Raw genomic sequence first — 12354 nt, forward strand, 5'->3', positions numbered from 1 at the left:
AAGAAACTCATCATTAATGATTCATAATCCTATATGTCATCATTATATATCATACTAATCTTTGACAATACTATCAATACACCTAAGAACAGATGCCCAGCCATTCCTTCTCAAAAGTTCTCTTGATTCCTTCATAATTTCTCTGGCTCCCTGTTCTTCCGTTTTTTGTAGGCACTTCATAGGGAGTTATGGACATTGCTGCTACTCAGGTTGGGGATTACTGCTCAAGCATACCGTCCATTTCTAGTGTCTACTTTCTATTTGTGTTCAGCATGGAGTTTAGCAATGGAACAGGAGCGTTCTGAAGTTCCCTTCCATTTACTGGCAATCCTGCTCTTGGGTTCTGCTCCAATTAGACTTGACTGAGGACCCACTGAAAATTGAGAGCTGCTGTGGAAAAGAAGGAAAAATTGAGACTTTATAGACAAAGCTTTTTTTTGTGATTTTAACTTTAAAAGCTACTTTAAATTGTTTTATGTTCTCAGCTCTTTCAATTTCTATAAAAATAGCATTTTTATTTTATTGAGTGCATTTTAATTATTTTTATATTTCTGGGTATCAGAGAGGTTCAGGAACAATGGCAGGGGCTCTCAATCTGAGGTCCATGGACCTCATGCTTAATGGTATCGGTGCATGACATAAAAAGGTTGGGACCCTTGGTTTATAGGGACAAGACTTCCTTATCTAAAATTTTGAAGGTGTAGTTTGTTTTGGCCTCTTTTAATATGCCATTCAAAACCCTACCCATGCTCAGGTCTTTATCAGGTAGCTTAAGGATCATCTGGGTTAGCAAGTTTGGTCTTCCAAATTTGACCGTGGTCAATCTGGCTATAGCTTCTCACTGGTAGAAGCTGGGCCTATGTGGTCTGATTGCTTGTCTGGCATGTAGCAGTGAATGAACAGCAACTTTGAACAGAGACGATGTGGAGACCAAACCCAAAACTTTTGAAGGAAACAGACTGTGCTGGATGTACTTAGCTGGCCTGGCAACATGACTGGAGAGAGAAAGTAATTTCACATTACAGTCTGATGACCTTTCATAATAAATGGGGAAAAAGAGTCACAGGTTAATTTTTTTTAGATTCAAAAAGGAAAAGAAGGTGGTATGGTAAAGGGTGAGGTTATACGGTAGAAAGAAAGGGATTTTAAATGCCAAGAGAGAGCATATTAGAAATGGATGGAAATATAACAGGTAAGGAGATAAATGATTGGACATATGTAAAGGAGTGTCAAGTAGGAAGAAGAAAATTAGTGTGTATAATTGCAGAACTCGGTGTTGAGTTGGGGAAGGCTCCATTTTGCTTAGTTGGAAGATGAGGTGTTGTGCCTCAAACCATTCAAGCAGCACAGCAAGCTGAAACAGAGAACTGCTCATTGTGTGTATATGAGGCAGAGAAGCTGCTGGGAGTGTAGGGAGAATAAAATGGGATCACTATAGGATTAGAGTAAATGGTTAGCACAGACTTGTTGGGTGAAAGAGCCTACTTCTATACTGCATGACTCTAGGACACTTATACTTCACCATATATGAAACTCCAATTAAGATTGCCTGGGTATGATTTCATCCCTTTCCATCACAACTTTAACATCCTGTTGACTTTGATCCTGACTCTGAATTAATAATTCCATATCATCTGCTTCTCTTAATATTTTAACTTTTGTAGTATTGTCCATCTTACAGTACATAAAAAATCCATTTTAAAAAAATGTTCTCTTTCTTCATTATTACATCAGGTCAAAGCAACCAGCACCTATTGGTCAGCTGTCAGCCAATCATCAGTAGTTATAGGAGAGTGAGCACAACACCCATCAGCCCATCGTCCCCTTCCTTTTACATCAACTTTAAAATATTTATCCTTGTGATTAAAGCCCGCCATCAACATTCCTCTCTATTTCTGGATCTTCTTCCAAAACCATAATGCTGTTCTTCCTTCTGACTGTGACTTCTCATGCATCATCCTTTCCACTTTATCTACCATCAGAAGTTGTGCTTTCAGATGCCTCATTTCCATTCTCTTCTGTTCTAAAAGGAAATGACTCTACTTCCACTTGCTCCTATAAGATCCCCCTCAAAGCCTACATACTTAAGCAGACTTTGGTCACCTTTCATAGAATGATAGAATTGTTACTGCACTGAAGAAGCCCAGGTGCCAGACCCTAGTAGAGCAATCCCAAGAGGCTATTCCTCTGCTTTCCCCCAACATGCTGTAAATTGTACTCCTAATCACTCCTTAGTAACACTTCCCTGGAAAAGTGCTACCAGATAATTGGATGTTGCTCTCACTATTGTTGGAGTTAAAGAAGCTGTTCATTGTATGTTATTTAAATTGACAAGGATGGTTTTATTGATAAATCAGCAGCAGGACTGCCCTTTCTGATATTCTTCCCTTCAGTGGTAAGCAGAGCAATTTAATTATTTTCCTGATAATAATTACATCTTATATACTCTGTCATGAGAGGGATATACTAAATTGGGAATTGACAGGTCTAACTTGAAGTTGTGCTTTATAATGCCTCTGAAGATCACACACAGATTGTAAAAGTACAGCTCATTTATACACAGCCAGAACACAGCTGCGAACATTTTAAAAGCACTGTTAGCCTCAAGTACAAGTGGTCCGATTTCAACCAGCAGATGGGGAAAAAGGCATGACTGATTTTACTGAGAGAGCTGCCACCCATACACACAACTCTCGCTATGGTCCTTACTTATCATTTGAATTCTTAATTGCTCCTGCTTTAAACCTTACTTCACCTCTGACACTCCCCTGTCTGGCTTTAAACCTTGCGCTAGCTTTGACATATTAACTGCGGCCCTTCTGCTAAAATGAAATCTGTGATTCAAACAGATACAGTAAACATTCTGGCATTAGAACTTGCTTTCCCTGATCATTAAACAATATTTAAAATTATATCTCCTTTTCTTCAAAAAGTTGTTATTCTGATATTTTTGTAAAAAAATCATAATGCAATTTTATTATATGTTCTCTGTATTTGTTATATTTTAAAGCACTAGTCCCTTTCCTCTTTAAATCTGGACTACGGTTTAATATATGTTACTATACAACTGGGTGTAGCAGATACCAGTTTCATATTTGAACCTGGTTCATTTTCATTCCTCATTGAATTCTGCATACTGTCATTTTTCCTTTATGCTAAATTTTTGCAGCTGTACACACATTTTTAATAGTTCCATGTCACCACAGTTCGAGCCAAATGTAGAGAGCATGGTACAAACAGAATTCTTGCAAATTTCTGTGTGTCAAATTCAGGAAATGACTGACTTTATTTAACAATGATTCTGTTACATAATGGCTTTGTTTTACATATTTCTTAAAGGGAAACCTCAATGCACTGGTATCCTCTGTAACTTTACATAATATTCAAAGGTAGTCGAGCTTCCAAAGCAAAAGTGAAAACAAAATTGATTGCATTTTTATTTAGTTTTACAGCACATTACAGTTTTATATTATCGTGTTTCATTATCATTTTGCATATACATTTATGAAATACATATTAGATAAGGTGATAGAGCATTTTTTGTAAATGTATGAAGTGGAAACGGAGAAAAATTGTACATTTTTTTAAAAAAGTAGATCAAATTCTTGTCTGAAGTTGCAGACATCATATGAAATGACATGTACTAGCTTGGCGTGGATGTGTATGGGGAATCGAAGTGTGCAGAGGCCACTGTAATGATGGCACTTGAAGCAGCAGATTGCAGCGATTCCTGTCATACCATCCAGGCAGTTATCCCATTAATTGCCATTGATTGCTGACCTCTTGGCCTATGCTCTCCCTTACCCCCTCCCTGGCTGCAGAGCCGCCACCTGGAACTCCAGATGCTTTTGCCCAACTGCTGACCTGTCCATACTGCGACCGAGGTTACAAGCGCTTGACATCATTGAAGGAGCACATTAAATATCGACATGAAAAGAACGAAGACAACTTTGCCTGCCCTCTGTGCAACTACACATTTGCCTACCGCACCCAGCTTGAGCGACATATGGCTACGCACAAGCCAGGGAGAGATCAGGTGGGGCTCATGGATGGGTATGGGTAACCCTTAGAGGATAAATATCATTTTAATTGCCATTGGCTATTAATTTTTTATGGCATTTTGAAGATGCAAATCTTTAATGGTAATAGCTCTAATTTAGGTTTAAATGGTTTTTTGATGGTCTCTTCCAGGATGATTTAATATCATGTACTCACGACTGAATGAGCATTTTAATATCCAATTTAGAAACATTATCAGCACTTGAACTCTGTTTAAGTTTAGCTTAAGTTTGGGGTTTTACCTTCATTTTCAAAATCTCATTAAAATGGTGTTTCATCTCAATAATACTGCTGTGCTTGTACCCTTTAATCAAGTTCGACGATTCATCCCTGTGTGGCCTATGGTCCAGCTAATAGCAGTCACTCAAAGTAACAGTTTCTTTTTAATATTGTTACCGCCTCTGCTGATCGTTCACTTTCTCTGCCATTCGTGGTCGTTTCTTGCTTTAATAATTACGTACAACTTCCTTCCACTACAGTTTGTTTCATTGAACAAGTACACAAAGATTTCCATTTTTAAGTCACTTTCTTATTGTGTAAGTTTATCAGTTGTTGCTGAATTTCCCCTGCCTCCCCAGTCCCTTTCCTCATTTAAAACAAAGTCCTTTCCTTAAAGAGACTTTTACTTAATGTTTGTGATGCAGACTTTAACTCCATACTGTATTACAGAGGGTGGAAAAGTTGAGTTTACACAAAACTGTTCCTCCATTCTTTGGCACACACTCACACCCCATCTCAGTGGAATACTTTGTTGGATTAAATATTACTAAACCATTTGTGTTATGCTGTGTAACTTCCTCTGCCTCCTCTTGGGAGATGTGAAATACCATATATCGTAAATAGCAGCGCAAAACCGTATTTATTTCATTGTTGCCATTTTAATAGAATGACTTCATTCAAATATTTACCTTTGCACTTGACAGCTTTGTTACTTTGGAAGATGAGATAATTATTCATAACATAGCAAAAAATCATTCCATTGGTAACTTTAAGTAATAATGTATTAGTGCTTATGATAGGCAGGTTTCATCTGTCTTTCAAATAAAGCACTTACTTACACTGTAATTTTAATATTAAAAAACTTCCCTTTTCACTTTTGGTGTAGGGCCTCCTCCATAAAAAATTGATTTAAAACTGTTTTCAGGAATCAGAGAATGTGCTTTATTAAAAACACAAGGTTCGTTTTATCTCAGCGTTGTTATAAAGGATGACTGTAATATTTTGAACCTGATTTCTACTCTCCTTTAAAGGTTCAAATATTACAGTTGCCCTTTGTCGGGAAAATAATTCACGCCTACAGAATAATGATGTCCTCAATTTTACTGATGGCACTTTAACACGATAAAATAGGATCTAGCGAGCATTACTCAAACCGTCACACTCAGACACTGCGGGCACTTTCTGCTATTTTCGTTTATTTCAGCCGCTGCACTAAATCTGTAGTGGAGATCCATGGTTTTTCAGTGCTTCAAGTGAGGGAAGCTGCACTCTTTTTTTAATTTGGTTTGAGTCACTGCTTGCAGAATTTGGCATAATGTGAATTGTCGATGGTGTCAAATCACTGGAGGATCAGTTATATTAAAGAATGCCACCAATGTGGAGAGCACCGTGCAGCTGTAGTTGACAGCTTTCCATCAATATAACACCATTTTACATTCTGTAAGAGCTTTACACAAATATTTTTGTTTAGCATTGATATAATTGAATATAAAACGCTTCATTATTTTATATAAAGGTTTAAGAGCACTGAGAATACCCCCATTCTTGAAAGTGTGTGCCTGTGTCTTGTTGCCTGATTCACACTAGTTTCAGTGTATTTGGCTAGCTTAAAATTTTCCCCAGTGTGTGTCTTGTGTTGTTTCTTTTGCCGTTGCCATTGTTTTTAAAATTTATTTATTTGTGTTTAGCTTCAACACTGCAAAAAAAATCCCATAATTTAATCACGGTACTCCCACATAGTAATTACAAATGATTGTTTCATATTAACAGAGGCGCAACTAAAGTTTGCATCAGTTCTCTAAGGATTGAGGGGAGACAAAGCAGCTGTTGCTGTTTGTTTATGCAGCTCAGCAACATATGAGCACCAGCCCCTCACTGGCGCTCTGCAGGCCAGGGTTTGCTTGATCTTTGAAGGTTGCTGCTGTTTGAACAAACCTCCCTGTGTCCTGTCCAACACCATCTGTCTCACCAGGAATGTGGGAAGAGTCAGCACACCCTAGCAGTTGTCACACTGTTCAGTCCTGTTCCCTCGCAAAGCCTTTGTATCTTGCTAGTTTAGAAAGCTGACCTCCTACCTTGAGTATCTGCTGCCATCGATTTCATTTGTTGTCAGTTAATATTCATATTGTGTTTTCTGCCAGATGTTTAAGAAAGGTCAGCCCTGTTGAGATTTTTGAACTTCTTTTTTTCAGAATTCAACAAAGAGTTGCATATTAATTCATTTTAACTATGAACCTACAGTTGCAAAAAAATACTTAATCTACATTTAATCAGCCAGGTCCCAAGATAAGAATAAATACCTTCCCTATTTATGATTTCTACAATATCCATCAGATTATAAACTGTTACATGAGGACAGACATTAGAGGTGATGTCATAACTATTATGGCAGCATTTTTTAATTCATGTATTATTAGACCTAAACTCTATACAAGTTATTTGAAAAACCATTATGTGAAAGATAAACAGGTTCGGAAGCTTGCATGTAAATACATCCATTTAACAAGCTGTGCTGTTAGCTGTGACCATTCACAAATCTCTCTAAGGTCGGCAGAAGGCTCATTTCATTACCTTCCTTCCACAGCACCACATGCTGACCCATGGTGCTGGTAATCGCAAGTTCAAATGCACAGAGTGCGGCAAGGCCTTTAAGTACAAACACCATCTGAAGGAACACCTGCGAATTCATAGTGGTAAGCCCCGAGTTTCTTCTTCTGTCTGTTAAAAAGTTGTACTTTGAATGGTGAACAGAAGTTTTGCAAAAAAAAAGTTTAGAGTGGAGTTTCACCTGCCAGAACCATTGGAACTTAAGGAAGAGAACTCAGTGTACTCCACAGGACATCTGTCCGTTAAAATTATTATCCGGGAAGTCTTAAGGGAACAGTCGATTTCTTGTCCTGAAATATGACTCAAGTAAAGTGAGCTGCAGAGCATAAAGTCATATTTGTTAAATTATTCTTACTTATTTATTTATCTGTCTATCTATCAATTTTTTTGAGATACAATGCAGAATAGGCTCTTCCGGCCCTTTGAGCCACACCACCGAACAATCCCCAATTTAACCCTAGCCTAGTCGCGGGACAATTTACAGTGATGAATCAACCTACCAACTGGTACGTCTTTGGTCTGTGGGAGGAAACTGGAGCACCTGGAGGAAACCCATGTGGTTACAGGGAGAATATATGTACAAACTCCTTACGGGCAGCGGTGGGAATTGAACCCAGGTCACTGGTACTGTAAAGCTACCATGCTGCCCTATTTTTATGCCATTTAGTATGAAACAATTATTATTAAGGCATGAAAAATGCAGTGATCCAGAATATGTCGTTATGTTGGAGGAAGTAATATTAAATCTTCTCCCTTATACGCAACTCATTATATTTGATGAATACTATGTTTTTGACATTGCTCTCAAAAATTATGCATATTTACATTTAATGTTTCAATACTTCTTTTTCAGGTGAAAAGCCATATGAGTGCCCAAACTGCAAGAAGCGCTTCTCTCATTCCGGTTCCTACAGCTCACACATCAGTAGCAAGAAGTGCATTGGCCTGATTTCAGTCAATGGCAGGATGCGACCCAGCTTAAAACCGGGCTCCTCTCCTACTTCAGCTTCCTCCTCCCCTACCAATTCAGCAATTACCCAGTTGAGGCACAAGCTGGAGAATGGCAAGCCACTTGGTATTCCTGACCAGACAGGACTACTTAAAATCAAGACAGAGCCATTAGATTTCAATGACTACAAGGCTATGATGGCTTCCCATGGATTTGGCTCTTTCCCAAATGGTGGGGTAGGAACTGGCAGCCCAATGTCAATCAATAGCTCAGTTCTGAGTCCCATGCAGCACTTTGGCGTAAGCATGGAAGCACCAGTAGTGGGTTTTCCAAATGTAGCAAACAGTAACTTAAGTGAAGTCCAAAAAGTCCTCAAAATTGTTGACAATACTGTGTGTAGACAAAAAATGGACTGCAAATCTGAAGAGATTTCAAGACTTAAAGGTTATCACGTGAAAGAGCCACAATCTCAAGCTTCCCTGGCTGAGGAGCAAGGAATTACCTCCCCTGTTATGCCATCAGTCGGTCTTCCAGTAGTCAGCCATAATGGTGCCACTAAAAGTATTATCGACTACACACTAGAGAAGGTGAATGAAGCCAAAGCTTGTCTTCAGAGTTTGAACACGGACTCGCAAAGGCAAATGAACAATTTGAAAAAAGACAGGCTACGGAACATGAGCTGTTCAGCTTTAGATCTTGGCATGGATGAAAAGACATTTGAAAACAACCATGTGTCCCCTTACTCCTGCCAGTTCTGCAGGGAGGTTTTCCCTGGTCCCATTCCCTTACATCAGCACGAACGCTACATGTGCAAGATGAATGAAGAAATCAAAGCTGTGCTTCAGCCCAATGAAGTTGTGACGTCAAATAAACCAGGGATGCTGGGTGAAAGGCATGCGTATATGTTGTCCTCCCTCCTTTCAGAAAAAAATATTCCCAACCCCATAAATGCTTATAAGGACCACATGTCTGTATTAAAAGCTTATTATGCCATGAATATGGAGCCAAATTCTGAAGAACTACTGAAAATTTCCATTGCTGTTGGCCTCCCTCAGGATTTTGTAAAAGAATGGTTTGAGCAAAGGAAGCTCTGTCAATTCTCCCATTCCAGGTCACCAACACTGGAACGGACCAGTGCTGAGTTGGCACTGACTACCACTGAGACTTTCATAAATAAAGACTGTCTGTCAGCTAAGCTTCCAGCAGCAGCGTTAAAGCCGATGGACTCAATAACATCACCTTCAATAGCAGAACTGCACAACAGTGTTACTAATTGTGATGCACCTCTCAGGCTTAATAAATCTCAGTTTATCAGTATTAAACCCATTGGTGATAAGATGGACCACTCAAGGAGCAATACTCCTTCCCCTTTGAATCTTTCCTCTACTTCCTCTAAGAACTCCCATAGTAGCTCATACACTCCAAACAGCTTTTCTTCAGAAGAGCCTCAGGCTGAGCCACTGGACTTGTCTTTGCCAAGACAAAAGAATGAACATAAAAGCCTTGTCACGGGAAAAATAAGAAATAAAGCCAATAGTGTTATCATTGACCATAACAGTATTTCCTATCCATCAGAGAATCCAGATGAGCCCTTGAACTTGACTTTCCTAAAGAAGGAATTACCTAATATGAACAACACCTTAGATAAAAGCACTAAGCCAGTATATAGTACAAATCCATTTAGTGCCAAACCTTTGTACACAGCTCTTCCACCACAAAACGCTTTTCCCTCAGCTGCTTTCATGCCTTCGGTCCAGAATAATATTACAAATCTGCGACCGTACCCAGGGCTAGATCAAATGGGCTTCCTCCCACATATGGCCTACACATATGCAACAGGTGCAGCTAACTTTGCAGAAATGCAGCAGAGAAGAAAGTACCAACGAAAGCAAACGTTCCAGGTAATAGCAACCAAATGATTCTGTCGCATCTTTTCAAACTTCGATGAAAAGATGCATCGAATGTTATGATAGATGGATAAGAAGCTTTAGTTATAGTATGATCACAATATTAGAATGGTTTCTTGCTATTTGCTTCATTCTTTGTGACAAAAGGATCAACTAATTGGCAGAAAATGACCAACACAAGGACAATTTACACATACAGTACTGTGCAAAAATCTTCGGCACATTTATATAGCTAGGATACTTAAAAATTTTGTTCAGTATTGTATTTGTCAATGTGGAGTGGAGCGCAAGTTTATAAATCTAGTGGGAGCAAAGGATATTGGGACTGGTGAGGGTGGAGTGCTGTGGAGCTAGTGGCAGAGCAGGAATGCCAGGGGAGGTGTAGACACACCCAGTCCTGAGACACTAGGCAAGGTCATTTGATTCCAAATAATTGGTTTATTGATCTTTAAAGAATGTCTCTCTTTAAAGATGCTTCCTCCTCCCTTCCCTTTTTCCCAACCATAATTCCCCTCTCCCTGCCCACTATAGAGACACATATCAGAATCAGGTTATCATCACTCACTTATATCATAAAATTATGTCATGCATCCGAGTGCAGAAGACGTTTACGAAGATACTGCCTGAACTAGAGAGTATCAGCTATGAGAGGAGAGGATGGACAAACCTGGAGTTGTTTTCTTTGCAGCACTGCAGGTGAAGGGAGACATGATGGAAGTTCATATGATTATGCGAGGCATAGATGGAGTAGATAGTCAGAGTAATTTTCCCAGAGTAGAACTGTCAATTACCACAGGACATATCTTTAAGGTGTTATGTGCAGGGTACATTTTTTTTACACAAGAAGTTCCAGGGGTAGTTGTGGAAGCAGAATATAGTGGCATTTAAGAGACATTTAGACAGGGACATGAATATGTATGGAATGGAGGGATATTGATCATGTGTAGATATAATTATTGGCACAGCTACCATGGACTTAAGTGCATGCTCCTGTGCTCTACGATTCTACATGCTGTTTTTTTGACAGAGTGGCTTCAGAAGGAATGCACAGAACATCAATGTAAGATAGTGAGCAAGAAACCCAAATAATGCAAAAGAAATATCTTTGCCCAGAGAATGTGCAACTCAGTAAGATAGGGTGGGTGAAACAAATGATGTAGAAGTATTTGAAGATGCTGGTCAAGCATTTGAGGGAGGAATAAATAGAGGTATAAGTCAGTAAATTTAGCTGAGGAAATATGGGATGTCTGGGCTAAATAATATATTTCTGTGCTGAATGTAATTCTAGGTAAAAACACATTACATTAGAGTAATTTTAAAATAACAATTCATTTTTAGAAGTTTGCACAGTATACAACCTTTAATGTCACTGTTATATGAAGCAAACTTGTGTTTAATAATAGGATAGGTGCTACCATTACCTCATGAACTTTTTTCACACTTAGACTGAACATAACATATATATATATAATATATACTATATATAAATCACTGGTTATGTTACATAGCTAATTAATATATTGATCATTGAGGACAATTTAAAATTGATCTTGTCTTATAAATCATACTGGACTGGAAATGGCAATTATATGACACATTCCCTGCTGAATTTCAAATAATATTTGAACTTAACTTAGCCGACCTAAACCATGACAACCCATAAGCATAAGCCTGCCAGGTCCCCCACAGGGAGGTTCTGTGCTGCGACAGGGTCTCACACGCAATGAAATCACATGGGAATGCAAACAAGCCCCGCATTCCAATCCTCCAACTTAACGAAAACTGTGGAATTCTGAATGATTCACTCAAGAGCAATCAAAAAATATTAAAGACATGAGATGCATTTTTCGATATACTGCATTTTAAAATACAACAACAATAAAAAATATTCTAAATTAACCAGATTTCTCCTCTTTTTTTTTTGCCATTCCCTTTCACTGAAATGCATGGCAAATCACTCCCTGCATCTGGCGTGTCACTTTGCACAGAGTTTCCAGTATAAATGCTGAGGAATCTCTGCAACTTCAGGCTGTCACATTAAACTCCATGATGCTTGGCATTGAAGCACATTTGGAGAAACTGAGGCAAACAGCTAATCACAGATGAGACATATAAACATTCCTATATACTGTACATGTGGAAATGCCAAAGTTGCTGACATTGGGTAGAGGATTATCAGACATTTTGCAAATGTTGGCCCACTGCAAAATCAATCTTTGTTATCTTTCTGCTTATAGAAAGATGCTTCTGCAAATAAAATGCTACTTTCATTTGGAGTAAGTCCACAGCACTGAATAATACATACACAACTGAGAATATTTGGTATTTTTAGTCTTTCAATGTTATTGCTGAGTGAAGCTAATGAGTATTTTAAAGCTTTTAAAGTGAGAACCAGGTATTATATGACACTGCATAAAAGTTACAGTGACATGTAGAAAGGTGTATGTAAACTGAATGTAACAACACGTAATTCATATTTACTCTCTTTTCTTTTCCATTTTGACGGTGCAGCTGTCCTATTTGGCAAATGCATTCAGACCAGTTAGTTAATTTTAACTTATTCAGGTATTAATTAATACATCTCTGTCAGTGAAATGTAATGGAATTAACAAA

At 38.4% G+C, this 12354-nt stretch overlaps 1 protein-coding gene across 3 annotated transcripts in view; it reads left to right on the top strand.

Annotated features, from left to right (window-relative positions):
- zeb2b (zinc finger E-box binding homeobox 2b) overlaps window positions 1-12354 on the top strand; it is a 149441-nt gene that overhangs the window by 129642 nt on the left and 7445 nt on the right. For all 3 annotated transcript variants that reach the window (XM_063048612.1, XM_063048613.1, XM_063048610.1), the window contains exons 6-8: window positions 3822-4036; window positions 6863-6971; window positions 7739-9735. In XM_063048612.1, coding sequence (XP_062904682.1) covers window positions 3822-4036; window positions 6863-6971; window positions 7739-9735 — 2321 coding nt within the window. The remainder of the gene's footprint in view (window positions 1-3821; window positions 4037-6862; window positions 6972-7738; window positions 9736-12354) is intronic.

Source organism: Mobula hypostoma, chromosome 5 (assembly GCF_963921235.1).
Source record: "Mobula hypostoma chromosome 5, sMobHyp1.1, whole genome shotgun sequence".
NCBI classification, from domain to species: Eukaryota; Metazoa; Chordata; class Chondrichthyes; order Myliobatiformes; family Myliobatidae; genus Mobula; species Mobula hypostoma.